Source organism: Aspergillus welwitschiae, assembly GCF_003344945.1.
Source record: "Aspergillus welwitschiae strain CBS 139.54b unplaced genomic scaffold BDQ94scaffold_5, whole genome shotgun sequence".
In the NCBI taxonomy this organism is placed as follows: domain Eukaryota; kingdom Fungi; phylum Ascomycota; class Eurotiomycetes; order Eurotiales; family Aspergillaceae; genus Aspergillus; species Aspergillus welwitschiae.
Genome location: NW_020798699.1, coordinates 388,542 through 415,658, shown reverse-complemented (window position 1 = coordinate 415,658; position 27,117 = coordinate 388,542). Strand labels below are relative to the sequence as shown.

Sequence of the window (27,117 nt, the reverse complement as noted above, 5' to 3'; positions counted from 1 at the left end):
ACGGTGACTGACTGATTGACTCTATGGACACCCATTTCGTAAGGTGATGTAGGATGCTAATGCTTAGCCTATTCATCCATGGCGAGCTCCATCACAATCAGTCCATTGGACGGGTGAAGATAAGACCTGGACCAGGGATGTGAAATGTATCTTATCTTTCAATTCAAGGTCAGCGGACCACTCGATATCATATATGATTTGCGGGGGAACACTGGGGAAAGTCCAAGACAAGTATGAATGAGCCTGACACAGGGAATGACCAGTTGACATACATGCCGGGATGGAGTTAGTGGCTAACAGGACAACAGGTCCTTCGCCTGCGAATCCATCACGTTGGTTGGCTTGTTTCTGGCACCGGCGCAAACCCTACTAGTAGTAGGACAAGGAAACCGCAGGGGTATCTGAGTGGTACGGAGTAGGTAGCGACCGACTTACCGGCAGGAAGAGAATACCGCCGCCTGAGGAGTGGAATATGGAGACAACGAATCAAGGGGGGGAAGAGACACGATGCAGAGGCCGAAGGGAGTCAGTTCAAAGTAGACGGACAATCTTGCCTTGAGGCTGTCGGACTCGAAAAGGGAAAGAAAGTCGGCGGGAAATTCGGCCGGAACCCCGCGTAATTTTCAGTCCGACCGGCCAATACTTTCATTGCTTTTGTTACATTCCTGCTGGCCGTCTTCGTGTGCTATCGTCAGCCTAAAGACTGACTTCGTGTCCATCTCCCCCTTTCTTTGCTTTTCCAAGTCTTCTTTTAAGCCAGTCAAATCTGGCTAAGAGCGCCTCCGTGAGATGCTGCTTTGCGTCTGACCATTGCCCCTCTCAGCCTTGCTCAACGCTCCCGGATCCTCCCGCGACAGCAGCGCCCAAGGTGGACCTCACACTTCTTGGGACGTTGCACTCGTTACCACCGTCTCAATATTCCAGTCCACGCCGGTGACTTACAGGACGAGGTCTTTAGTAGTATCTGAGGATTGCCTTCCTGATCAGTAGACCTACCTGCAGAGATTCTAAAGTTACTTTATACAAGAATTAACACAGCCTGGTGTTCAACAGTCTAGAGGCATAGCCAGAAGCCGGGCTCCTATGGCCCCTCGCCCAATTATAATATTTACGAAACCCCCTAAGGGAATTTACAAACCGTCATGTCCATCCGGAAAGTGTGCTGTCATCACTCGTAACCGCAGATTTCTATCACGTAGCCACCAACGCCCTCGCCATTGACTGTCCCGGGCCGACTATGAGCCCTAGGGTTTCCGCACGTGTGTATGTAGGGTATACATTTCCTCATGGGTCCCATCTCCATCCTTGAAAACATCTGAATCGTTGTCGGTAAACTCATCGCGATAAGGGGAGGCTTGTGTACGGTGGGGGGAGGTCTCACTGCCACTCTCATCGTCAATCGCCAGGTCGACGTGGTCGTCGTCGAGGTCGCCGAATCCGATGCGTTCCTCTTCATCGCGCGCAAGAAGAGCGGCCGCACTGTTGACTTCAGGATCCTCGGAAAAGGCGTCATGGGGACGATGGGCAGCATGGTCAGCTTGCAGCGAGCGTCGGATGTCCTCCCTTTCTTTCGCCTCTAGCTCTTTGGCCCGGGCCAATGTTCTTATTGAACTGCGTTAGTCTCGGATATCGGGACAATGCAAGGAGATATCTTGACTCTTACCTTCTATATATATACAGTCCCGTGAAGATACCGATGCAAATGGAGACGATGATGCTGCAAATATTGACAGCCTTGGAGCCTGCACTCATCTCTTCATTGTTCTCCGACAAGACGCGTAACCGGTTGCCGATGAAGGCTGGAACCAGCAGCTTCGGCGAAATGAGTGTTGTGGCAAGCCCATACATCAACGGCTGAACCGTGGGGAAGGTTGAGACCGCCCCATTGCATACCGAGTAGGGCAGCGGGCAGAGGCGGATCATGCACAGCAATTTCAAGCCGTCATACTTCAACGTCAACGACAAAGCTGCGAATCTCTTATCGCGTTCCATCAACCGGTGGACGAATTTGGATAGGATTGTCCGAGACACAATGAAAGAACAAGTCGACCCAAGCACAGTCGCGGAAGCATAAAGAAGCCATCTATGAGCGGTGTTAGCCCTCTTGCGCATCCATGAAAATTCTCTCAACTCACCCTTTCCATATCCCAAAGATGTAGCCCGCCATAGTTCCAAATGTGGACCATCCAACCAACGGCGGAAAGGAGACAAAGAAAACACACAACCACAGAACCCCGTAGGCTAGAGGAGAATGCTCCCATTGTGCCGCCACAGGTTGAAGCCAAATGAAGACCTTCCCGGTGAAGACAAGGAAGCCGATTCCAAGGAGATTGGCCAGTAAGAACGCGGCCACCGCCCCTACCCTTTGCCAGAAGTTCATCTTGCGCCACGATTCCAGGATCTGGTGGTATGTCTTGGTTGCTCGGTCTATGATTTGATCTCGGAGGGTAGCGGATCGTCCGCCGGAGATACTGGCTGAATTTCGCCTTCCCGGTGCTCTTCGGCTCCATGGTGGATAAGCCTCATCCTCCGACGGAGACAGAGGTTCTGGGGATGAGGTCGAGACGGACAGTGCCCGGGCGGTGGATGAGTAATCCGCTGGCATCTTTCAAGGTGGAGGAATAAAATAAGGCAGCTGAAGGATCGTCGAGCGTATGTAGCTTAACTTGATATCCAATATGCGGGATCAAGCCCGGCTCGATGTAGAGATCGGGGTGAGGCGAATGGACGCCTGTGCAGAGAGATGGGCCGACGGGCGCAAACCAGTACGCGACTTGGGGTTCGGCGATGTATGAATGCAACGCTGTAGATGTTCAATGGTCGTTCAGAATGGCGATGCGCAGTTAAAATCAAGGAGGGCGTAGCTAAGCCCCCGTCTAGGAACGAAGCATGAGGGGATGGGAAGAGCGATTAAAAGTGGAAGAGTGAGCGAGGAAGGGTCCACGACGTCAAGCTAGGCGATGATGAAATGGGAGCTGTCCGGTAATTGGTCAATGAGCTTCTGCTAGTCGCAGCACGGAGGAGGAATGGTCTCGGATGGTGGCAGTGGGAGGTGGAACACAAGCTCGGATTAGAATAGAATTTGTCAATAGAGATGGAGATCTGGATGCGAAGGAACGACAATGATAGCAGTTCATCTAGGCTCTCCTCATGAGAGTCAGTCCGTCTGCATTTCTCTTGAAGGTGGAGTTTAGTGTCTGCCTGAAGGCGGCAATCGGGGAAGATCTTAGTCAGGATCGCTGCTGACTGTTCCACTTTTTCTGTTACATACGCCTCGATACGGGGATTTTAATTACGGGCGGTATGATTTTCTTCTCGCTATTGATCGCAACTTAGTAGTTTACTTGCTGTTCATGAATGAAGTTTTGTACTGGTGATGTGCTTGACTTGGGGAAGCTATACCTATTCTAACATTCTACTTGTGGTAGATAAATGGATTGACCCTATGGCGGCCCATCGTCTCCATCTCGATCCCGACCAGCAAGTATCTATCTGTTTAGTCCGGCAGATCGACCAGGAAGCCATTCTTAGTGAGGAATTGGCTGCCAGTCTAGATTGCCCCCCCAAAAAAGGGGGGAAACTTGGTAAGGTGACAGCGCCGCCGTTTCTTTGGTTGAGAGTCAAATCGCACCCCGGAAGCTTCAGCTTTGGTTGATTGCCTGTCAATAATAAAGAAAACATTAAAGACAAATAGAATAAACAAAAGTACCTCTCTAGGGCGTTGATTGGGGGGATGTTCATCGGGAGACGCCGCGTAGGAATTGTTTGAGAGGGGATAACCTCCTTGGAATCCATCAATCAATCAATACCAAATCCCTCCGCTCTCTCCGACTTTCTCGCTGCCTCTTTCTTGCTTCTCTCCCCTTCTTTCTACTTACTGACTTTACCCCTCTCACTCCTCCTCCTCCTCCTCTATTCTCTCTCTCTTTCTCTCTCTCTGTGTGTGTGTCTTGCGCGTCCTCCCTCTTTGGACCTCCTCTTTTTCCATCTCTCCAACCCATATCCTCTTCTTATCTTCTCTCCCTCCCTTCCTTCGTTTACCGGATCCACTCTCTTCTCCCCCTCCCCGTCATCATCGATCATTGCACGACGGTAGATGCGATGTAATCACCCATGGACTTCAAGCTTGTCCCCTGTCGCCTGTCAACCTTGCTAACATCCCTGTTTTTTTCTCTTCAAGATTTCCTCTTCGTTTCATGAATTCCAGCTGTCCTGGGAACAAATCATGGACGTGGATTATCGAATCTGACCTGTCTTCTGTTGTCTCCTTGATCTGATTACTGTTCCCATCTCCAAACGCCGATTACCCCACATCTTCCTGCACACACCGTGTATCCGTCGCCCTCCTACTTCTTCCTTCCTTCGTTCAGCCCCCCCGACGATCCAGAATGATTCAAGAAGACCTCCTCGAGGACTGTCTTCGCATCCTCCAGGATCAAGCGCTGGACGAAGAAGAGCAGGTCGAGAAAATAGAGGATTTTGTACGCGAAAAGACCTCCTTATCAGGTCCGTCCCTAGAAAATGCCGTCCTCGACATCCTCTGGCGCCATCGCAATCGCACCTTGCCAGACTCCTCCCCTCCGCCGCCTCGTCACACGGTGATTCGACGCTCGTCTCCTGCCCCTTGGCAGATGGCGCGCTCTGCGACCCCATTATCCCCTCACTCGAACTTAGGCACAAGCCCCGGAAGTACCTCGTGGCTCCAGAGCTCCCGAGGCGGCTTATCCCGGCCACCCCTGTCCTCCACCGTGTCGCCTTTCACTTCTCCGCGCCCATCGCCTCGACTAGCTCTTGCGCAACCCATCCCACACTCCCCTAATCTGAACGCATACGAATTCTCCGATCAAAGCCAAGTGTCCGATTTCTACGGCGACCTGGGTAGCGATAGCAATGTGGACTGGCTGGTTGCCGACGACGCTAACAGCGTCACCTCGTCTATTGGGACCCCGAGCATCACAGGAGGGCTGAGCGCCACGGCACCCGAGTTTGTGCCCGATATGAGCCCGCACGATATCTTACGCACTGTCCTGGGAGACAAGCGATCGAACGATGAAATTGAGGCGGCCCTGGAAGCCAACAGCTACGACTTGGGCGCGACGATCGCGTCGCTGTCGCAACCCGGTGACGGTGACTCCATCTTGCCGCACTCGGAGGACGGCCACGTTGTGGTCGGAAAGTCGATGTCAATGGAGCCGCCCAAGATCGCTACCCCTCCCAGCCAAAGTCGCAGTCCAGTGGTCTGCAAGTACTGGTTGTCTACCGGCCAATGTCTTCGTGCCGATTGCCGGTTTAGTCACGATCTAACCAATCACCTTTGCAAGTGAGTATACCCCCAAGCTCCCCGATGTTTCGTCCATGCAAGAACAGGATACTAATAGCAGCACATTCGTACAGGTATTGGGTTATGGGGAACTGCTTGGCAGGTGACGGCTGCCCGTTTTCGCATGACCCTTCAGCTCTCGTTGCAAATCTCAGTGTGGCAGACGGTACGCCAGGCACAGCATCACCTGGCACGTCATTCCACATGGACAGTACCTCGGAGGCCTTCCCTCCCCTGCAGTCTACTGCCGGGATGGGAGACCAATGGACTGGCCAGTATCTTGGCAAGTATCCAGGTCATTTGTCTGCATTCCCTGGCAGCAAGTACGTGCCTCAGGCCATGCAATTTGCTGTTGGTAAGCGAAATGGGAGTATGACCAACCTGTCCCGCCCTCATTCTCGACCAGGGAGTCGGCATCAGCATCGTGAGCTGAACCCGGCTGCTCCATCGGTCGATGATCCAGACGCATTCCCCACCCTTGCTGCTGTCAGTGCCAAGAATACGGGCAAGAAGCATCATGGGAAACGCGGAAATCGCGACAATAATTCAAGCAGAGAAAACATGCCTACATCACTAGCGGACGTGGTTCGCATGTCCCCATCTCCTGCGCCTGGGAAGGGGAAATCTTCGTCTAAGAACACTCGGGATGGGGTTAAAGGCCGCGAACATAGCGCAGCCGCTCAGGCAATCCCACCGCCGCAGAACATTCCCTGGTTGGAAACCGGTTCCCGAGCGAACCAACAATATATAAAATACCGGACGGAGGCTATCCGCCATGGTACGGTGAGGAACAAATTCCTTCAAAGGTAAATTGACACTTTTGAAGTCTGAAGGCTTGAAGCTAATTTTCTGGTTAGTGCTGCTCAAGCGTGGAACCGCAATGACGCAAGAGCCGCAAAGGCTCTGTCTCTGCGGGGTCAGGCTGAAAACGAAGCCATGCGCAAGTGTCATCGGGAAGCAGCACGGCAACTATACGAAGAACGTAACAAACATCTCTTAGACGCTGGTCTGGATGATGCAGCAGAGGAACTGTACGTTGACCTGCATGGCTTGCATCCCGAGGAGGCCATTGAATACCTGGAAAAGATCCTGCTCAAGCATGCCCGTGAAGGCCGGCGCGTAGTCTACGCCATCACAGGCACGGGCCATCATTCCAAGAATGGCAAGGACAAGATCGGCAAGGCCGTCAAGGCATGGTTAAATGAATGGAAGTACCTGTTCCGCGAGTTCAGTGTCCCCGGTGAGCGGGGTGGATATGTTGGTGGCATCCTGGGGATTGACCCCACCAGCTACGATAAATCACTAGCCAAGAGTCTGGAAGATGATGCAAACAGCAAGGCGGATGCGGACCAGCCCATCTTGACCATGGGCAAGATCCAGCTGTTGAAGCGCGAAGACCTGGAGTCAAAGCAATAATAAACAGCGAATATTCTTCAAACACTCAAGAAAACCTTTCTTGATGCTCGATCTCCCGAATTCAACATTACCTCCAACTCAGCCTAGCATACGCTTTGGGAGACTACTGGGTTTTATGTGAATTCTTGTAGGGAAGTGATAGTCCCGGAGTATAAGAGGTGATCGATAGACTATCTACTCAAATCTTTTCTTGATCTCATTTCGGTTCTACCTTCCCCTCATCCAACAAGTACCATAAATAGTTACTCCTAATTTGTCAACTGGCTTGACTGAATTTTTGTATATATAACTCCTCTCACTCAAGACACAAACACCACCTAGTACAAGCATGCTCACTCCGGTTCCTGATGCCCCCACTCCTCCTTCAACTTCCCAACATCAAACCCACACGCCTCCGCCTTCCTAACCACCGCCCTGGCCTTCTCCGCCACCGGCACGTCAATCATTTTCCCATCAAGCGTCCACGCACCCCGTCCCGCCCTCGCAGCCCTCGCAGCCTTCTCATCCGCCACACACACCCTCACAGCCCACTTAACTTCCTCCGGATCCGGTCCAAAGATCGCCTGCGCCGTCTCCACCTGCGACGGATGAATACACTGCTTCCCATTGAACCCTAGCCGTCTCCCATCGCGACATTCCTCCTCCAGCACCGCAGGCGGGGACCCGTCCCCCTTGGTAGATTTGTACGCTGTGCAGACCAAATCAATAGTAGAGGGAAGGTTCGCAGCGCGAGCAGCCGTAGCAATCATAGACCTTGCGAAGAGGAATTCAGTTAATGACGGGGTACGGGTGATGCTGAGGTCGAGTGCGAAGTCTTCGGCCGCGAAAATGAGGCCCTGCAGGAGGGGCGTGGAGGCGCAGATTTGGGTGAGGTTTGTGAGGGATTTGGCGGACTCGACTAGAGCGAGGAGGGAGATTGGAGGTCTCGGGGTGGAAGGATCCTGTTGTTGTTGTTGGGAGAGAGTGTGCGTGATGACATCGTTCACGAAAGTGAGGTCCGAGGGGGTGTTGACTTTGGGGATCACGATTGTTGTGAGATTGGGGGATTTGAGCTATTACCGGATTTAGTGAGTTGAATGGAGAAGAAAAGTGAGGGATGATAATGGTACGCACCACTTCGGTGAGATCGCCTAGGGCGAGGCCGCTGTCCACGGAGTTGATTCGTACGGCTCGTTCGCGGATTCCCTGCGGTGCGGGCTCGTCGAGTGCTCTCCGCACCAGGGACCGAGCTTCCGCTTTCTTGTGCGGAGTTACGCTGTCTTCGAGATCGTAGGCCACGCAGTCGGCGGTTAGTGTGCGGGATTTATCGATGAAGCGTTGGGAGGAGCCCGGGACTGGGATTCGGGGTTAGTTAGGGGGTAATTGGTATAGTCGGATAGCATGTTGGGGTGTGGGATGAGTGCGGAAATGCGGGGAGACCTATGGGTTGGGAAGAGAAGGGGGCAGTGACGTACTGTAGAGAAGGGCGCGACGGAGGGTGTTTCTGGCGGCCATTGTCGATGAGAGGGAGAGTGTTCAGTTGAGGCGATGGTAGTGAGTTTGGGATCACACTGAACTGCAATGTCTCCTGTTGGATTGAAAGAATGGAGATTATCGGATGAAGCTGCTGCAGCGGTTGCGGATTGACCCGCAACTTTAAGAGATCCTCGGTTTGCGCATAAAGGCTTCTCCAGTCAGGAACCGGCCGATGACCTCATCCGGCAGGTGTCGCGACTGGCCCGTATTTGATTCGTTCCATTGGCACTTGCATTATTCACCTGTGACAACCACTGCCTTGGTCTTTCTTGTACACCAAACTGAGCAATATGAAAGAGCCCGAGTGCCGATCGCGCATGAAACAGAGGGGAGTCGGAGAAATAAGATGAAAGAGTGTCAAGTAACCGTCCGCCGCTCCACATTCTGCCGCACCCCACCGCCCCTGGCTGGAGACACGCAGCATCAACGCAATCCCGCCTCGCATGATCTGGACTCGTCAGGAGGCTGCTTGACTGCCGTCTATCTCATGTGTATTGGACTGTTTCCAGAGGATATTTCTTGACTTGATCCTGCACGTTTTTTGTCATCATGGAACAACAACCGCTCCAACCGCAGCAGGGCGAACTGAACTGGCGCCTTAGTGCCCATCCGATTACTCTCCTGTTCTTCCTGGGCTTTCGCATCGGCGCCCTACTGATGTACCTCTTCGGCGTGCTCTTTATCAAGAACTTGTCCGTAAACACCTTTCAAACTCAGCTTCAAGATCATAGCTCCCTCAATCTCCAATTCCGGACCCTCCCAGAGCTACCCTATCTAGATCCGAGCAAACAACCAAGCTAACCACTGCAACCAGCGTCCTCGTCTTCATCATCACCCTCCTCATCCTTTCCGCCGATTTCTACTACCTCAAAAACATAGCCGGTCGCCGACTGGTCGGTCTCCGCTGGTGGAACGAAGTCAACACTTCCTCCGGCGACTCTACTTGGGTCTTCGAGTCCTCCGATCCCACTACCCGCACCATCACCGCCACGGACAAACGCTTCTTCTGGCTGAGTCTGTACGTGACGCCTGCACTATGGATCGGTCTCGCCATTTTGGCCATTATTCGTTTGAGCAGTGTGATTTGGTTGAGTCTTGTTGGTGAGTTTATCCTTGCACTCTTTCTCCCAGCAGGTATACAAGGAGCGTGGATGCTAACTGTATACAGCCATTGCCCTCGCCTTGACCATCACCAACACTGTTGCGTTCTCCCGGTGCGATCGCTTCAGTCAGGCTTCTACCTTCGCGAATAGTGCGCTTTCGGGTGGAGTGATGAGTAACCTTGCGGGAGGCCTGCTGGGCAGGCTTTTCAAGTAGGGTGTATGTCTTTGAAAAGGATTATACTGGGATTCATACTGGGTATGGATATCGGTTGTCTGTTTAGTTTTTTATTTGTTTTTCTAGGTGTGGATTGTGGGGTGTAGTGGTTTCATCGGGGAAGATGGAGCAGGATATCTTAGGGGAGGGGAGCTTTTTGTTTTGTCGGTTATACTCTTCAAGCGTTATCGGTTAGATTTTATTGTATTGTATCGTATGTTACTACTGGTGTATTTTGAGCTTGTAGTTTATAGTCAGATGTCTGACTAGCTGTAAAACGAGCCTATCCTCGTGGGGGATATATAGCTCAAGCTTCAATAGAGCTATCACTGAACAATAAGATCAGGTGGATAAGCTGAAGACCAATGTGAAATCCTAACATTATCTTATTCCATTATCCAGCTAAAGGTATCTGGGGTATTTGCAGCCTGAATAGACCAATATACGTGATAATTAATCATCAAACAGATGCACTCCTCCATTTCAGGCACCGCCAAGTTTAAAAGGACCATCCGCCCTGACGGAACATGAACCCAGTCGGGTCATACGCCTTGGCAATACTCGCCAGTCGCGCCTCGTTCGTTGGTCCATAACTGCCATATACGTCTTGGTAGTCGGCGGCATCGTTCATGAAGAGAGGATTAGAGCTATTATATGATTATTAGCGTGCTGCCCTGGACAAAGAAAGAAAAGAAAGGAAAAAGGAAACGTACGAGATCCAATCCACATCACCCGATTGATAATTCGTCGGCTTAGTTCCCAACAGCGTGTTATTAAATGCCTCCTTCACAGTATCACCCACCTGGCGCAGATACTCCGGACAAGCATCATTACAAACCGGATTAACCCAGATCAAGTCATTCTCAATCCAGACACGATCACCGTTCGCAGGGTCCAGGCCGAGAGCATTACCGCCGGCCTTGTTGGAAGCACGAGCAATGCGCACTGACAGCGGTTGCGGGGTAAATGTGCCGATCTGGATGTCCAAGTTCTTGGAGGAATCGTTCTTGATCATGGACTGGTAGGTAGCCCAGTGGTTTTCAAGCAGTTGGGTCATCTGCTGGGACGGCATGTTGGGGAATGTGTTGACACGAATGGCAGCGTTGATGCCGTAGATCTTGGCTCCGCCTGCTTCGTTCGTTAGATCGGTGTAGGTGGTGGTCTTTGTAGAGTCGATCAGGGCTTCGATGTTGTCGAGACCGACGAAGGCGTTAGTGCTGGGCTTCGCTCCATCGTAGAAGAAGAAAACGGCTGGGTTGGAGACTATCGCTCCGGGCAAGCCAAAGTCGAATGTTGGGATGACGGCGGCTTTGGCGTCCGGGTATTCACTTGTGAAGTTGGAGAGAGCTTCGAAGATTTGCTGGCGTTTGTCGGCGCTGTAAAAGCGAATGCCGCCCCAGACTTGCCCGTTGTCGCCGAGTGGGTGACCCTGGTATGTGAACTTGGTAACTATGCCATAGCGGTTGCCGCCGCCGCGCAAGGCCCACCAGAGGTCTGGATTAGAGGTGCTGTTCGCGTTGACGATGGTGCCGTTTGCTAAGACTACTTCGAAGTTGACCACGTTGTCGCAGGATAGGCCCTGGGTTGGGTTAGTGCTAGGACGTAGAGGAAAGGGGGCGGGGAAGGGATAGGGTAAGGTAGTACATATTGAGCTGAGTAGTATGACAATCCTCCCCCAATCGTAAACCCTGCTACGCCGATATTAGCCAATCGGCCTCCTACGACGACCTGGTTCGTCTTCTCCGTGACAGCGTAGACATCGCCCCATCGGGCTCCAGGCCCGACGTCGAAAGTCTGGCCGTCTGAGTTGCGGGTGGTTGAGGACAGGTTCTCATTGAACGAGATAAGGACGCCCCCGTTGGTACTTGAGAGCCCCACATTGAAATTGTGACCGCCTCCTTTCAATGCAAAGGGTGCAGTGGGATATTTGTTCAGCTGCTGAACTGCGACGGAGACATGTTGCGCGTTTGCAGGGAAGAAGGCGCAGGCCGGACGGTTGTCAGCGTTCACGCCGTTCCAGTATTCCTTGACTGCATTGTTGTAGTAAGACTGATTCCAGAATGTTTCAGTTGCGTAGGTGCCTGTGGGGTCCCAGACGGTGTACTGGGGGTAAACCGTGTGTAGGTGCTGGCAAACAGACACTGCGTCGGTGTTTGGGGCTGCCAGGACAGGGGCCACTGCAGCCAGAAGAAGAGCAGCAGCTATCATCTTGGATACGAAAAGCTTTGCTCCGTGTAATGGGTGGTGAAATGAGGCATCCTAGTTATCTTAAATGCCAGGCTCAGGGGGTCCATGCTGAATAGATTTTGTATAATCGGCTGTGATCGATCCTCAAAAACGGGCAACTTTCCGTGTAGTATTTGCGTATTTGCGTATTCGCGTATTCGATTTAGGATCGACACGCACGTTTGAGCTAAAACAGACTGTTAAATGAACGGTCGGATGGGGGATGCTCTTTAGAGACTGTCATTTCATCTAACCGGAGGGGGATCTGCAAGGGAACCTCGAAACGAAGTCTCAACTTTGGGATTGACCGAGGATGCACGTGTTTCCCCACTACTTCATGTTTCTAATGATTCAGTGGGTTTTCTTCAGCATTGCTCAGGTGTTTTAGAAGCCCGTGAGAGATTACCGATGCCATAGGTACGCTTACAGTATATTTAATGCCGTCAGCTGCAATTCAAATCTCCTGCTGGGAATACATCAGCTCATACCGGATCATTGGACCGATGAGATACTATGCTTCTCGGCATGTTAACGAGCCTCTGCCAATCTCTCATAGCCTTGTTCGCGTTGTAATGTTTTATTTCTTGTTCAGTTGGATCATGCCTGCATTCAAAGGCAAAGATCTTGCCTATCCTAGGCAGTACAATGTATTCTACAAACTGTGACAGCGCAGTGTATCTCGACAATCACATTCTGCGAGGGAAAAGAACAAAACAAAAAGATGCTTAATCTTATGTCAGATGGTACTGGAGCAAGGGACGACCTACTCAGCAAACCTATAGGGCATGGCTTAAGGATACTAGATACATTCTTCGTCTGCAGTGCTGACAGAGGAAGCCGAAACATGGTAACCACGATGTCATCTCGTAGTAGTACTAGAACTAGCAAAACCACGACTCACCCCTATTATGTTCAGCTTTATTCTTTGACCTGGACCGCCAACTCTTGCTCTCCTGAATTTTGCGCCTGCGTCGGTGTCGCATACCAAGCTCAAGATTGTATACTCGCCGATGCCATCTCCGCTACGGCTTGATGGCCTAAGCAGATAGTAAGAAAAGTCGACAGGTACATTGCTGATGATGACCGAATGCCAATAAATCCTATATAATTGATAACGATCAGCTTAAAGGAAGATACCATCAACGAAAGATGGCTCATTTCAAGCAGTTAGATACTTCTGAGTTAGAGAAGAAGCCCAGTGGGACTATGCCCGTTTCCACTTGCTGGAAATGACCTAGTCAGGGTCCAAGAGTCAGGAATTTGTTATCAATCATTCACCACGAGATAGTCTGACTCACTCGGGTCTGAGGTGTGCGAAAAGACGAATCGTCATTTGGGTTGCCGCCAGTGTTGGGAGCGGGGACAAACTTAACCATATCCGTGAAGATCAGCTCCCACAGTTATAAGGATCGCCGCGCTCCATTCGCAATTTGTCTTATCAATCAGTGTGAAGATTCCCATAACAATGATACCCTCTATGTCTGCGTCCAGTCCCAGCAAATGCCTATTCTTACGTTGCGATAAAGGTATATTGCCAGGTGGGGTACTGATAAACTGGGTATAGAGTCACATGATTGTTAAACTAGATATTCTACCTGGATCGTATAATATGCAATTGACAATTCCCAAGAGTCGCTGAGTTGAGATTGAATGGTCGATAACAGGACTGTTCCCTCAGGCCTCAATGCTGGATCACTAGTCTCAAAACATACAAGCGCTTATTCCTTAGTCATTTTATCTTGGCTAACTTGTATCAATTATTTAGGTTGCCAGCGAACTGAAACCTGCATCTTTCCAGCTCCACGAGGTTCAATTGTCTTCTACAACTTACAACTAAATTTCCTTCCTCAAAACTATCGTGTACTCTAGGATGTCACAAAACACTACGACCACAGTACAGGAGCTACGCCTGGGCACCCGCAATTCCAAACTGGCACTAGTACAAGCGGAACATGTTTCCAAGGAGCTGACCATTGCTCACCCCGGAGTCCAGTTTCCCTGGCAAACGGTTGTGGTGCGCGGCGATGCCGACAAAAGTAGCCCTTTCCTGAAATTTGCAGGGCCATCCGATGCAGCAAAGAACATCTGGACCGAAGAGATGGAAACCAAGCTGTGCGCAGGAGAGCTGGACCTCCTCGTGCATTGCCTCAAAGATATGCCGACGCGTCTACCAGAAACCTGTACACTAGGGGCTATTGTTTATCGGGAAGATCCCACTGATGCGTTGGTGATGAAGGAGGGGCTGCGGTCGCAGTATACGGATCTGAGTCAATTGCCCCCCGGCTCTGTGGTGGGCACGAGTTCCACTAGACGGAAAGCCCTACTTCGATACAGATACCCGCACTTGAAAGTGGAGGAATGCCGCGGGAATCTGTAAGGAACTGCCCCTATTTGTCACCGAGAGTTGACTCTTTTCTGACTTGACGTGACAGCGGAACACGGCTGAAAAAGCTAGATGACCCAGAAGGTCCATTTTCGGCAATCATTCTGGCCACGGCCGGTATGGTCCGCATCAATCTGGAAGATCGCATTACGAAACGCTTGCCTCCCTCGGAGTTCCCGTACGCTGTCGGTCAGGGCGCCCTGGGCATTGAAATCCGCAAGGAGGACGCCCAGACAAAGACCATGGTTCGAAAAATCGAAGACCTGCTTACCCGTCGGATCTGTCTGGCAGAGCGGTCACTGCTACGCACTCTTCAGGGCGGCTGCTCGTCTCCAGTCGCAGTACATTGCACTGTTGAGCAGGCACCAACAGCTTCCTCGCCAGCTCAATTGCGACTAGATGGTACTATAATTCATCCCCACGGGACAACTTTGCTCTCCGAACGGACGACAGCGGAAGTGGGAACGGACGAGGATGCCGAGGCGTTGGGTGCTACGGTCGCTCAGCAATTGTTGAAGAATGGCGGACAAGCATTGCTGGATGAGATTCGTCTGTTACAAGAGACCATTGCGACAGATGCAAAATAGAAGAGGACCTGAATATGTACCGTTAACTAGTAGAATTAATCCCCACTCAATGTACATCGCCACGACTGCTTATTTCTCACGCTATCTGTCACCCAGGCTTCATCTGTCAGTAAGATGGTCCTTTCTACCGAAACAGTACCCTTGGAGCCACATAGTAGCACAACATTGAAAATGATTGGACAATGTCTTTGGCTGCATGAGCCATTTGGAAGGACTCATAGGCACGTCGCGAAAAGAGTGAAGTACATCATGGGCTGAGCCGATCAGCAATCAAATTATTATTGTTTTACAAACCTCAACCCTCGCAATTTAATGCCTCACCAATCTCAAACATGATGGCGAGGAGTCAAAAAAGAATTTCATGTGGAAATATCCTCGCTTCCTTCCCTACTCGGATTTCATCACACTCGTCTTCTCTGAAGTCACTCTACTCCACCATGGTGACTTTCTATCTTTACAACCACATCGTCTAGACACCCGACATATATATCGAGGTGGGTATATTAGCTATACCCACCACTTTTCCTCCATCATCATTATTTCTAGCATTCCTAGGCTGTCTTCTCTTCTAAGTTTTGATTTCTCTTCAGGATAAGATGGTTCCCAAAACCGCAGGGAACACAGGAGCCACCCTAACGACCCTTCCAATCAGGTTAATTGCGTCTATTGTGTCATATCTGCCCAATCGGGATATCAAATCGTTACGCCTGACGTCCCAGCTTCTGCACCAGATAGCGCAATTACGTATAAAACGTGTCTTTCTATCCGCTGACCAACGTAACCTCGAAGTCTTCCGTGCAGTTGCCGACCACGAAGTCTATCGCCAGCACATCCAAGAGATTATCTGGGATGACACGCGGCTGTTACCACCTCCTCAGTTCTCGGTGCTAGATTACGGACGAAATCCAGAAGAGCGGGTCCCCTACGCAGGAGCTGAACTCTGGTATCTCAATGCTTGTCGAGAAAATATTGAAGATTTGAGGAGGTACCAACGTGACTATACGGGGTTAGCAGATTGCATAGAGCGGGCCGAGCAGGACGTTGCTTCCACATTATGGCTGAAAGAATCTTTCGACCTCTATGAAAAATTGAGTAGGGAAGAGGAAGAAAACATTCGCACTAACGCTGATAAGGAAGCCTTCGAGTATGGGCTAAAGCAATTTCCAGCCTTGAAAAGAGTCACAATTACACCTGTAACGCATGCGCGTGCTTTTTATCCTCTTTATCAAACACCTATGATTCGCACGTTCCCGCCTGGGTTTAATTATCCCGTCCCGCGCAGATGGCCGACGCACAAGGAGAACCATCCAGCTCTTTCTCTGTGGACTGATCTACACGAGCACTGGAAGGACAGATGGCGTGGATTCCGGGCTGCACTGCATTTGCTAGCAAGAGATAGAGAGCACCACAAGGTCTCTGAGCTCGTTTTCGATGTCAACCAGCTGGACACAGGAATAAATTGCACGATATTTGAACAACCGTGTGAGGAGCTCTTGAACCTTTTCCTTATTCTCAAGCAGCCAGGATTCAAGCGACTTGATCTTGCTCTCTCATGCCCCAACCAAAATGAACGTGGATGGCCGGTTTTCCGCAATGGTAATCTGCGAGATGTGTTGAGAAATGCAGCTGATTTAGAGCACTTTAGCTTCAAAGCCAGTATGTCCACGGTCCAGGAAAGCTCGTCTAGCAATCGATGCTTTCCGAATATTCCACTTGATACCATTTTCCTAGTCGCAAAATGGCAGAGATTACGCCACTTTGGACTTTCAGGCCTCTCAGTCGGTGCTACTGACATGGTCAGGCTTCTGGATCGACTGCCACTCACCACCCGCTCGGTCGAGTTGAGCTTTCTGGGTTTCTCGGAGCCTGATATGGATAATTGGTCAATTCTGATCGAAGGGATTCGTAACCGTACCCGGTGGAGATATCGAAGTACTAGTAGGAGGCCTAAGCTTGTTGTGGGTGTGGATGTAACGCGGAATAGACAACCTGGTCTAGGCATCTGGATTGAAAAGGAGATACACGAGTTTCTGTATGGAAATGGGCTAAATCCATTTGACGAGAATGGTTGTGTCAAGCCAGGCGTGGGATTTGAGCGGGACTCGTTCAATCCAGCTTATGATCGGCCTCACGTTCATCCCGAATGGTTGGACTGGTTGGATTTTATGGTTGATTATGGATTTTAACACGTTTGCAAAGTGTAGAATTAGAAAGTGCCTTACGGGTTCCATATCATTGATGACTTGATGGAACTAGTACCAGTAATTGCCTATAAGCTGGTAGACTGAAGATGCATTGCAGGAGAGGTTCCGGCACTACTACTTCTACTACTACCATTTCACATTTTCTGTAGTTTCTCTTGAAATGAACTTCTGTTTGCAGATTTCAGCAGTTTCAGACTTCTCTCCCAGGCCAAGTGAGCAAATCAAAAAGCAAAGTGCGATGTGTTTTGCTGCCACGTCAATCCCTGCCATTAGCCACTCAGCTGAAAATGCAGCCTTGCGCGTCTCGTCTTCGCCGATCTCCAACCTCCATCAATCCTTCCACCCATCCCGCTCGCTACCAGAACCACCAGCCCTCGCTGAGTGAAATACAATTTGCCTGGAGTATAGCAAATGGGCCCTCCAAGAGTCATTGTCCGTCATGAAGACTTCACCGTAGCTTGGATCTGCGCCTTGCCCGTGGAGATGGCAGCCGCCGAAGCGCTGTTGGACGAGCGTCTACCCGACCTGCCCGCCCAACCTCACGACAACAACACATATACCTTCGGTGTCTTCCACGGTCATCGCGTTGTTCTTGCTTGTCTACCGTCTGGGGTATACGGGACTAATTCTGCAGCGGTCATAGCTACTGAAGTCCGTATAAGATTCCCATCTCTTCGGTTTGGACTGATGGTCGGGGTGGGCGGAGGGGTGCGTGACGCTGGGGTCCAGCTCGGGGATGTCGTCGTGAGCAAACCATCTCGCGAGTATGGAGGCGTAATCCAATATGACTATGGAAAGGCGATTGATGGGGGTGAATGGGAGCACACGGGAATGCTGAACAAACCACCTACCGTCTTGCTAACAGCGATCTCTAGACTCCAGGCAGCACATTTGCAAAAGCCAAATCGGATCTCAGAGTCAGTCTCTAAGGTTATTGCGATAAACCCTGGTATGGAGGCTACTTTTGGGTATCCGCAGTCTTCAGAGGATGCGCTAAGAAGGGGAACTACGAGGCTGGAACAGCCTTGTGGAATACACTACGGCTTGATTGCATCGGGTAACAAGGTCATCAAGGACGGAAAGCTCCGGGATGAGATTGCAAAGAAGTACGGAATTCTGTGCTTTGAGATGGAAGCTGCTGGCTTGATGGATAATTTCCCCTGCCTTGTTATTCGAGGAATCTGCGACTACGCCGATACGCACAAGAAGAAAGACTGGCAAGGCTATGCCTCCTTGACAGCAGCTGCCTATGCGAAAGAGCTCCTCGCTGTGATTCCGAGGCATTCTGTAATGGAGACACCGACTGCCGCGTTGAGCCTGGATTGTAAGTGCAAGTGGTATATACTCGAGGATTTCACTGCATGAGGACTGACGAATTGCGGTACCAGGGCAAATTGGTAATGACTCTTCACGAAGAGAGCCATTGTCCAGTAACTGGGTCAGCAAGTCGAGTATGAAAATTTCGGGCTAACGTGTCTTGATGCGGAAAACTGATGCGTTGGCTTAGAATCTGCTTTCGATGACGATTTTCTGACGCGTATCACATGCTATGACCACGAACGAGCACATCAGAGGATTTCACGGAAGAGACTCCTTAGCACTACACAGTGGTTCTTAGATCACCCGGAATTCCAGGCCTGGTTCTCCGACAGGGCATACCCTTGGCTATGGTGCTCTGGTAAAAGTAAGTGCCCTCGGGTTCTCTCGTGGCATTGGTGACTTACAATGTCTCAGTTGGATCTGGGAAATCTGTTATTGCGTAAGTAGCATGTTGTCTATGTCCAAGAATGACCTTGTACTGATGATCCAATAGATCCACCGCAATCGAAGAAGCGCGTAGCAAATCTTTGAAACCTCATGCTCCAATTATCTTCTTCTACTGCGACGAACAATATGCTTCCGACCTATCTCAGTTGCTCTCAAGCTTCATACGGCAACTGACCGAATTTATCGTCAAGGGGACCCAGCAGTTCTCTGAGAACGGCCAAAGAATGCTTCAAAGATATTTCGGAAGTAAAAGAGAAGTCCCCGATCTTGATGATTTGGAAGATATATTTGCTAGTTTGTATACGGATGTGTCGAATGCCACCTATGTAATAGATGGTCTTGACGCGTTAGAACAGACGGACGCAAGGCGTCTCCTTACTTACTTTCGATTACTATTCCAAACCGGCGGTGATAAAGCCATCGGCCGACGGCTACTCATATTCAGCAGAGAGTACTTCGTCGGAGGCACAAGTGTCGCGACGTACCTTCCGAATGTACCTGAAATTTCGACGACTTGCAATGTGCTACAAGATATCCAGGTCTATATTAGAGAAAGTATTGCAGACCGAATGGTGCTTCACCAGCTCACTGAGGACAGTCACCTCATCAATGATATGGAAAGTATCTTACTGTAAGAGTCTTCGGGAATGTGAATTAAGCCTATAGACATTACTTTACGTGCAACTTTTACTGATAGAGTGCAGGTTTCTGTGGGTTTATCTGCAAATCGAGATCATTTGGTATACGTGTGCCACGGAGCAAGACATACGCGTCGCTTTATCAACCTTACCAAAAGGTCTTGAGGAAACATACCAGCGCTGTGTGAAGAGGATAAATTGTCACGACCCTCGTGCTATCAGAACACTTGTCTGGGTTCGCTTCAGCGCACGACCGCTTCATTGCGAAGAGCTGAAGGAGGCAGTAGCATTGGACTTGAATGACAAATGCTGGGACCCAGAAAAGGTTCCACGATGTGACTTTATCTTGGGTTGGTGCGCAAACCTCGTCGTATTAGACCCTGTCGATAACTGTGCACGCTTCGCACATCCCTCAATCTGTCAATACCTTGACAGCAGTTTCGATGCATATCTGCTTCAATTTCCAGAGTCCGTCCGCTCAGGAAACCAGATTTGTGGACGTCTTTGCATCACGTATCTTTCGTTTTCTGATTTCCACCTTCATCTTTCTAAGACAAGAAAGGAAATTATGGAATGGGATCTACGTAGCAAAGACTTCATTCCAAAGAATGTCCCGGGCTTTCGGCTTATCAAAAGATTTTTGCCATCGAGGTTAAAACGCAAATTACCTGTCTCATTACCGTCGCCTCCCTTACGTACTGTGCCATCGCCGTCTTTGGCGCGCTATCGGTTTTTGTCCTACGCACGAAATCACTGGACGACTCATACCAAGTATTTCTCAGAGCAAGATCCTCTGTGGGACATGTTCAAGCTCTTAGCTCTGACATCCAATGAAAGTTGGGGCCTTCATCCATGGAAAGCAGATGGTCGGTCTCAATTTTCGCACTTGCAAGCCATGTTTGGATGGGCAGTCAGGGAACGCCACCTGCCACTTTTCGAACTTCCGATGCAGTTTCCAAACCACATTCGACGTATTTGCGATTTACCGCTTAGTGGGGAGCTGCTGCCAGCCCTGCACTATGCCTGTAAACAAGGATATTTTGATATGGTCTCCCGACTACTGCCGTTTTGTGACATCAACACACTCGATTTGCAAGACTTCACCCCATTGCACTACGCCGTTGAAAGGGGCCATGCTAGTACGGTAAACATTCTGCTACGCCAAAAAGGGCTTAAAGCGAAAAGAGAGATACACGTCAAAGGAGAACTGCTTCTGTTGGCTTCTAGTAAAGGCCATACAGAAACGGTCAAAACCCTCATAAAGGAAGGTGCAGACCTGGAGGCCAGAAATTCGAAGTCACAAACTAGCTTAATTGTGGCAGCCGCCTCTGGTAATACATCTATGGTAAAGTTTCTGGTCGAGGAGGGAGCCGACATGGAAGCCGTTGATCAAGAAGGGGATACTGCGCGTCTCCATGCTCTTGAGAACCGTCACATGGAAGTAGTCAGTCTCTTTCTTGACATCGACTTGGCAAATGATCGGTGCAAGATTGGGTCCGTGCTACTCTCCGCAGTTGAGGATGATGACCCTGAGCTGGTCAGCCTTCTAATCAACAAGGGTATTGACCCGAACTCAAGTTGCAAGACGGGTATTGGCCGCGATGATTGTACAGTTCTCACTTGGGCCGCCAAGAAGGGATACACAGAGCTGGTGCAGCACCTTATCCACTACGGTGCAGACGTCAATTTGCAGGATAACGAACGTTGGACTCCACTTGCTCGGGCTGCACAATATGGTCATGATGCTGTCGTCAAACTACTAATTGAGCACAACGCTTATATTGATTTTCCTAACGATAACTTCACGCCTCTTCAAATCGCTGCAGCCAACGCGAACCAGAGCACGGTCAAACTTCTCGTTCAGCATGGAGCGTGTGTCGCGCACTTAGATCTGACTCCCGATTCGCTGCTGAAAAGATCTTGCCTTGGATATTACGAAATGAAGCATTTAAGTTCACGGGGATCCACAATAGAAATGAGGGATTCTGAGGAACGGACACCTTTGATTTGTGCCGCAGAAAAGGGTGATGTTGCCAGGGTCAGATTCTTGGTCATGCACGGTGCTATCATTGACGCGAAAGCTGCAAGTGGTCGTACAGCACTCTTGCAAGCAGCTGCACGAGGCCACTACGCAGTAGTCAAGATACTGCTGAAGTATGGAGCCGATCTGACAGTACGTGATGATGATGGCGCAGATGCTGTTGTTTTGGCTGTTAATGAGGGCCATTCAGAGATTTGGAAGCTTCTTCATAAACGCTTGGGCCTATAATATATTTTTATTCCTTGGCATGAATATTAGACATCATAACAGAGTGGGGCACAATCGAAGTCCATGGGGTCTGTTTTCTCGGAGGGCTTTATCTGTAATGTTGTTTACCCATCTGCTTTCTTCTGATGCCTGTAGTTAGTAGTAATAGTTGATTCAGCTACATCCTGTGTATTCCAACAGTTTGGATACATATACACCGTGACTAACTCATTTATTGGAGAAATTTATATAAGAGTTGGCAATATGAACAACGATGTCCCGCCCAAGTAAGCTTTGCTGTCTACTTTCAATCCGGGAGTCGACAGGCTCAGGCGTATGTAATTCATCTGAAGCACGTAATACAAATGACTGGACGGACACCTCCTGAAATAGTTGAAGGTAAGACCTCCACTGAGTAGAAGTAGGTATATTTATCAAAGATCTTTTTGCTTGTTCTGTAATCACCATACTCCTCAGCGGTAGTTGAAGTTGAATTCAAAAAGAGTGGGAAAAGGTCCCGGAATGCAGCTCTTTCCATAACATTCCAAGCTAAGCCCTGTTATCCGTCAATTAACATGTGACAATCTCCACCAGGGGACAGACATATTCGAGCTTCGGGACTTTTCAGCTTCTTTTACAAGGCTGCAATAACAATCCTGTGCCTGCAAGGCTGAGTGCTCCTGGCGGTGTAATTCCATCATCTGAAACCCTCTAATGCATGGATGAGGTCTTACCACAGCGCTTACGCAAGTCGCCAAAACTGTCATTTGGCTTGCGCAGGGGTTGAAGGCCAACTATTGTGCATCCGCCGTTCCCCGGCACGAGGCTAACGACGCTTCTAATGCACCTTCGCTGCGCCGCATTGCTCCTTTAGTGTACTTTTTCAATGCGTTATCTTATAGGAATTGTCTGTTGAGAGAGTCGGTGAAAGGCGGATAGATCTCTGCCTGGATCAAACCCCTGATAGCGTATAGTATTCTATATACTGTAATCCAAACTAGAGGCGGGTGTGAAAATTACTAGAGGTATTCACCTACGGGGGTTGAGTTCAAGTACCGCGTATTCTATCTACTGGAAGGTATGTTTTGATTGCGAATTTCCACCTCAACAATACAGGAAGCCTGCTTCTTGCTTTCTGAACTGAACTAGACTCAACTTCAGTTCTGCCTGTTGTGGCGTTTGATTCAGCCTCGTTGGAAGCCTTCTTTCACCCCTGCTGTGTTGGGAGTTTTGCGAGATTTTCCTTGAAATACCTTTCTCTCTTGCAATAAAACCAACTAACAAGATTTTCCTGTCTTCTCAATTGTGTCCCTCCGTCTTCTGTTATCGCCTTCCTCATGCCGACCTTCAAGCGCAAAGTCAGGAAGCCCAGAGCACGCGTCAAAACCGGTGGACTCTGGAATGATGAAGAAAGGCAGCGCCTGTGGGATCAGCGGTCGTTGTACAGCCACATGCACTGGGAGCCATTTGGCAAGGTGTGCATAGCTTGTTCCTTCCCTTTCATATATCACCCTCTCCACCCATGGTGGCATACTGACTCTACGCAGATATTCTTCCCCCATAGAAGTCTAAACGCTCTTCAGAAGGCATATTCCGTATGTCATGTTATGCTCCCACTGCCAGGACCTATCTGACTTTCGCAATAGAATATGAGTATACAGAGAAGACTAACAGCCAACATGGTATGTTTGGCCCAATTCACCTCCCTATCTTGATATCTATCGTACTAATGTTGCAGTCAAACCCTGATACCCCTCAGGATCCTCCTGCAGGCCGCATTGTAACGCTACGAACAAGGGCCAACAAACGCTCACTGCCTGACGAAAGCGCGCCTGAGAGCCGTCCGGAGAAGCAGACCAGAACAGCTGCGGTCCTTTCTTCGGGAAAGGACCAAGTGGAAGAAACGGATCAAAATGGCATGACAGACGAGGATAGCTCTTCGGACTATGAACAAGACTCCGATGAAGAGACACTTCAGGGGCCCAGTCTACCTTTTGAAGAAGAAGAAAGTCAAGATGGAATCGAGACAATCGTTATCGATGATGGGAACAATGATCCCGAAAGCCACCAGAACGGTGAAGAAGAAGCAGAGGTACACAGGCCTGATGCCGAGGAAAATACTGATGAGCCTGACTCTCGCCCCACCGTAAGTGAAACGATACACATGCTCACTAGCCTTGCGTCAAGCTTACAGACTCATTCTAGACGGGCGTTTCCAGCAATAACACCCCTCCTACAGGACTCATGCTTGGACGGAAAAGCATGACACCAAGTTCAAGAAGTGAAGAAAAGTACGCAGGCTACGAGAAGCTTGCAAAAGAGGCGACTGAGCCAACTAGGCCTTCACTCCCACCGGACGTACAATATCTCAAAAACCTCACATGGAGGTTTGAAACTGTATTTTTCAAGACACATGATCAGGAGAAAGTCATCTCCTCACTGCAAAGCCAGGTTGAGGATCTCAAAAAGCTCAACTCAGACAAGGCTGCGAAGCTGGCGTCCGCACAAGAGGAGGTTAGGAAACAACTCCAGACTATAAGATCCCTCGAACAACGCGAGCAGAAGCATAAAAAGGAGATCGATGACTGGAAACGCAAGATCAAAGTTTCCGAACAGCAAGTCACCGTCCTCGAGTGCAAGGTAGCTATGGCTCGAAACCAGAATAAATGTGAGACGTGTGAGAGGGTCTCCAAGTTTTTCGCACCGGCTTCCGCCTCAGGGAAGGCCGGTGAGTCTTCTGGCAGCTCAATTTCATGAAACATTCGGTTTCAGCTGATTTGATATTATACTCAGCTTCTTTCGCATCATTATGGGTCTGTATCTATGCACAGTCTCCCCTTATTTTATAGTCATATGAACATCTTGCAGTTTGATATATAATAGCAGGTCCATTTATGTTGTACTATTAGCAAGCCCTCTTTCATTGCATAAATATACCAGACGACCGCCACTAGTAGTAGCTCTGTAATCAAGATAATCGCGATAATTGCTTATTCAAAGATATCGCGGTCAAGGTCTGAGGTTCGGTCCATCTGCATTCTAGCATGCCTTGAGGGGCAGAGAGCACCCTGTCATAGTATTTTAATGGCTACAGCTGTCACTTGTCTAGACGCCTCAGACACCCCTCATTCGCAAAGTGGAATGCTTGAAAAGATATCTAAAAACAATTGAGCCTGCTCTGACTCTTCCTGCCGACTACACTGGTTTAGGAATTCCTCTGTTGGGAGCTTGATATGCTGGAAAACAAAATCGGTAGTCAATGTGTCTAGCGGGTTGCTTGTACCCTCCTGAGGGTCGTTGTCTGCAGGTATGTTAGACAATAGTCTATAAAAGGTGTTTAGATGGTAGATTTGGCATACCAAGCGCATCAAACACCACAAGTAGTCTTTGAATACAGTAGTCCGCCTTCTTGTTCACGATGCTTCCTCTGCTGTTAATCCTCATGATGCGGAGGCAGGATTCTATTTCTTGGCGTATCTGGGGTGGCTTCGGCTCGGAATTTGAAGAGTATTGTTGGCGAACAAGGAATAGTGCTAGGCAGTGGAGGGTAGCTGTGAAGACTAGAAATATTTTAGCACTTTGTTTTATAAGGTAGGCTTCTTTTGGAAATTACAAACTTGTATAGTTGCATGTATACCATGATGCATACACGTCCATGAACCCCGGGAGTGTAGAAATGTGCGATATCAAACACTGCAATTCTTGTATTGCGTACCAGTCATCCTGGAGGATTTGGGACCGAATGCGCTGGATATATTTTCTGATATGCTCTCCCGTTGGCTTCATTGAGTCAGATTCTAAGAATTTCATCATTAGAGGGAAGTTCATGATCAATTTCAGTCTATGGTATTGTATGCATAGAAGTGTTCGTACGGCCCAGCGAGTATCTGGGAACGCTGACAGCTTTAGTAACCCTTCACTCGGGAGCAAAGCAATGTGATCAGGAAGGCTGTCAGCCCATTGTTCGAGCCTGAAGTGTAAGATTTCACGTTTGTTGATGATGGTTTGTATATCGAGAGATTGGCCTGATTCCAAATTTTGATCGTACAGTGTTTCGATTATGTCGGCCAGGAGTGTGTTAGATGATCTTTATAGAGTAAGCATATGTCGCTTTGTAGACTTTTGGGGTTAACCAACGTCATTTGGGAGAGATAAATAGAGCTTATATCCCCTGGCATCGCGGGCTGTTTCATTCCAAAGGTCATTTCAAAGGAGTAAGGGATAAGAAACGGTCTCCCCTGGGTCAACCCCATAATTCTGGTAAAAGGCAAGTTACTATCTTGTTGAACATGGCACTCATATAAGTGTGAGGACAATCATATCTTCCTATACTCAGAAAGGATGATAAGTGGCCCAGACCTACCTGTCGTTGTTCAGAACGCCCATCCATATGTTCTGATGCAGCTTTTCAGCTGTATGATCACGGGCATCCCGAACAGAGGCACAGTGAAAGCCCATCTGCAATGAGGTTCTTACACAGTTTGTATGGGTTGTATAGCTCAAAGTAGATCTTTGATGATTCTGCTCGTAGATAGACTTCAGCAGTAATATCTGAACTGCACTACTGTCAAATCAAGTACAGCGTTGAAAGCATAATGGAGGCTCACCTAGCTCAACAGTGGGTCTCTCCAGTGTCCGCTGGTCTAGAAGACCCGCACAATGGCTATAGAATACTTCTGCTTCCGGAAGCTGTAAGGATGCAGATGCATGTGCCCAAACCATATTCAAAAGAGCCAATAAACCCCTTTGGAACCTGGGTGGTCTTTCGAGGTGAGCCTTCTCATAGGAGTCCAACACTGTCTCGTAGTCGACATATGGAAGGACCACACTGGTTGTAGTGGAAAAGCGACTAATAAGATACAGTGCCTCATCTCTAGACGGAAGAGCGTGTATATCTTTCAGAGATACTGAGAGCTGCTTCACCATTGATGCTCTCCTACCAGTTGGTCTCATACCTTGATCCGATACGTTGCAGCTATGAATAGCAGTTTGTGCTTGATTGCTCAATGAGAGGTGTAAGAGAGCGCTTTCAGCGAATGCGTTTGAGACGTGTCTGAACATGGCGTAATTTGAGCTTGCCCCTGCCCAGAGTGATTAGCTTAGCTGGATCCCATGCTAGAGGACTGCGTACCGAAATAAAGATGGCCAAGGGATGTCTCAGAGAAAGCATGTGTAGCGAGTTCATCAACACTTGTATCTTCGTTGACTGTTTCCCCAAGCTCCCTCAAACCTGACGAACGTGTTTGCGGTTCAGCCTCATGGCAGAGCTTATACTCCAAGACCTCGACTCGGCGAGATAAATCGTTCTGACCTCTGTGAAACCAAGATTAACATTCACCCTTCGCTATAATAGCATGCAGCTTGACCTCTTATCCGTTGGACGTCGGATACCCGACTCAATAGGCTGCTGATACTTGCAATCTCTCCCCCTGTGCCGGCATCGTGCACACGCCGGCCTTGTTCCCTCACACTAAGAGTATCAGTTCTTTGTATACA

At 49.4% G+C, this 27,117-nt stretch overlaps 11 protein-coding genes across 11 annotated transcripts; 6 read left to right on the top strand and 5 right to left on the bottom strand.

Moving 5' to 3' along the window:
* Window positions 1-933: 933 nt before the first annotated feature.
* BDQ94DRAFT_137205 (TVP38/TMEM64 family protein) lies at window positions 934-3,149 on the bottom strand. The gene is made up of 3 exons (XM_026765014.1): window positions 2,136-3,149; window positions 1,664-2,083; window positions 934-1,602 (listed from the first exon to the last, which is right to left on the bottom strand). Exons 1-3 carry the CDS (start codon window positions 2,603-2,605, stop codon window positions 1,245-1,247), a joined length of 1,248 nt encoding a protein of 415 aa, XP_026629992.1. The 5' UTR covers window positions 2,606-3,149; the 3' UTR covers window positions 934-1,244.
* A 203-nt stretch (window positions 3,150-3,352) lies between these two features.
* BDQ94DRAFT_137204 (uncharacterized protein) lies at window positions 3,353-3,747 on the bottom strand. Its single transcript, XM_026765013.1, has one exon. It carries the CDS (start codon window positions 3,739-3,741, stop codon window positions 3,403-3,405), a length of 339 nt encoding a protein of 112 aa, XP_026629991.1. The 5' UTR covers window positions 3,742-3,747; the 3' UTR covers window positions 3,353-3,402.
* A 501-nt stretch (window positions 3,748-4,248) lies between these two features.
* On the top strand, window positions 4,249-6,902 carry BDQ94DRAFT_104231 (CCCH zinc finger and SMR domain protein). The gene is made up of 3 exons (XM_026763404.1): window positions 4,249-5,320; window positions 5,395-6,126; window positions 6,178-6,902. The coding sequence occupies exons 1-3, from the start codon at window positions 4,389-4,391 to the stop codon at window positions 6,734-6,736; spliced, it is 2,223 nt and encodes a 740-aa protein (XP_026629990.1). The 5' UTR covers window positions 4,249-4,388; the 3' UTR covers window positions 6,737-6,902.
* BDQ94DRAFT_104223 (HpcH/HpaI aldolase/citrate lyase family protein) lies at window positions 6,903-8,357 on the bottom strand. The gene is made up of 3 exons (XM_026763403.1): window positions 8,191-8,357; window positions 7,850-8,070; window positions 6,903-7,788 (listed from the first exon to the last, which is right to left on the bottom strand). The coding sequence occupies exons 1-3, from the start codon at window positions 8,228-8,230 to the stop codon at window positions 7,069-7,071; spliced, it is 981 nt and encodes a 326-aa protein (XP_026629989.1). The 5' UTR covers window positions 8,231-8,357; the 3' UTR covers window positions 6,903-7,068.
* Window positions 8,358-8,714: 357 nt separating this feature from the next.
* Window positions 8,715-9,799, top strand: BDQ94DRAFT_137200 (DUF846 domain-containing protein). Its single transcript, XM_026765012.1, has 3 exons — window positions 8,715-8,943; window positions 9,066-9,352; window positions 9,420-9,799. Exons 1-3 carry the CDS (start codon window positions 8,801-8,803, stop codon window positions 9,566-9,568), a joined length of 579 nt encoding a protein of 192 aa, XP_026629988.1. The 5' UTR covers window positions 8,715-8,800; the 3' UTR covers window positions 9,569-9,799.
* A 268-nt stretch (window positions 9,800-10,067) lies between these two features.
* BDQ94DRAFT_157269 (FAD-binding oxidoreductase) lies at window positions 10,068-11,776 on the bottom strand (the record flags this gene model as incomplete). Its single annotated transcript, XM_026768720.1, has 3 exons — window positions 10,068-10,215; window positions 10,282-11,147; window positions 11,213-11,776. 3 exons carry the CDS (start codon window positions 11,774-11,776, stop codon window positions 10,068-10,070), a joined length of 1,578 nt encoding a protein of 525 aa, XP_026629987.1.
* Window positions 11,777-13,541: 1,765 nt separating this feature from the next.
* BDQ94DRAFT_137198 (porphobilinogen deaminase, dipyromethane cofactor binding domain-containing protein) lies at window positions 13,542-14,834 on the top strand. The gene is made up of 2 exons (XM_026765011.1): window positions 13,542-14,167; window positions 14,227-14,834. The coding sequence occupies exons 1-2, from the start codon at window positions 13,665-13,667 to the stop codon at window positions 14,762-14,764; spliced, it is 1,041 nt and encodes a 346-aa protein (XP_026629986.1). The 5' UTR covers window positions 13,542-13,664; the 3' UTR covers window positions 14,765-14,834.
* A 526-nt stretch (window positions 14,835-15,360) lies between these two features.
* Window positions 15,361-16,950, top strand: BDQ94DRAFT_183898 (uncharacterized protein; the record flags this gene model as incomplete). The annotated part of the gene is made up of 1 exon (XM_026774521.1): window positions 15,361-16,950. The coding sequence occupies one exon, from the start codon at window positions 15,361-15,363 to the stop codon at window positions 16,948-16,950; it is 1,590 nt and encodes a 529-aa protein (XP_026629985.1).
* A 429-nt stretch (window positions 16,951-17,379) lies between these two features.
* BDQ94DRAFT_183896 (uncharacterized protein) lies at window positions 17,380-21,642 on the top strand (the record flags this gene model as incomplete). Its single annotated transcript, XM_026774520.1, has 8 exons — window positions 17,380-18,292; window positions 18,357-18,419; window positions 18,476-18,652; window positions 18,703-18,727; window positions 18,782-19,366; window positions 19,440-20,517; window positions 20,638-21,245; window positions 21,327-21,642. 8 exons carry the CDS (start codon window positions 17,380-17,382, stop codon window positions 21,640-21,642), a joined length of 3,765 nt encoding a protein of 1,254 aa, XP_026629984.1.
* Window positions 21,643-22,958: 1,316 nt separating this feature from the next.
* Window positions 22,959-24,378, top strand: BDQ94DRAFT_167047 (uncharacterized protein; the record flags this gene model as incomplete). Its single annotated transcript, XM_026770713.1, has 5 exons — window positions 22,959-23,096; window positions 23,169-23,216; window positions 23,268-23,303; window positions 23,360-23,767; window positions 23,827-24,378. The coding sequence occupies 5 exons, from the start codon at window positions 22,959-22,961 to the stop codon at window positions 24,376-24,378; spliced, it is 1,182 nt and encodes a 393-aa protein (XP_026629983.1).
* Window positions 24,379-24,746: 368 nt separating this feature from the next.
* On the bottom strand, window positions 24,747-25,065 carry BDQ94DRAFT_167046 (uncharacterized protein; the record flags this gene model as incomplete). The annotated part of the gene is made up of 2 exons (XM_026770712.1): window positions 24,747-24,922; window positions 24,981-25,065. 2 exons carry the CDS (start codon window positions 25,063-25,065, stop codon window positions 24,747-24,749), a joined length of 261 nt encoding a protein of 86 aa, XP_026629982.1.
* Between the last annotated feature and the right edge of the window lie 2,052 nt (window positions 25,066-27,117).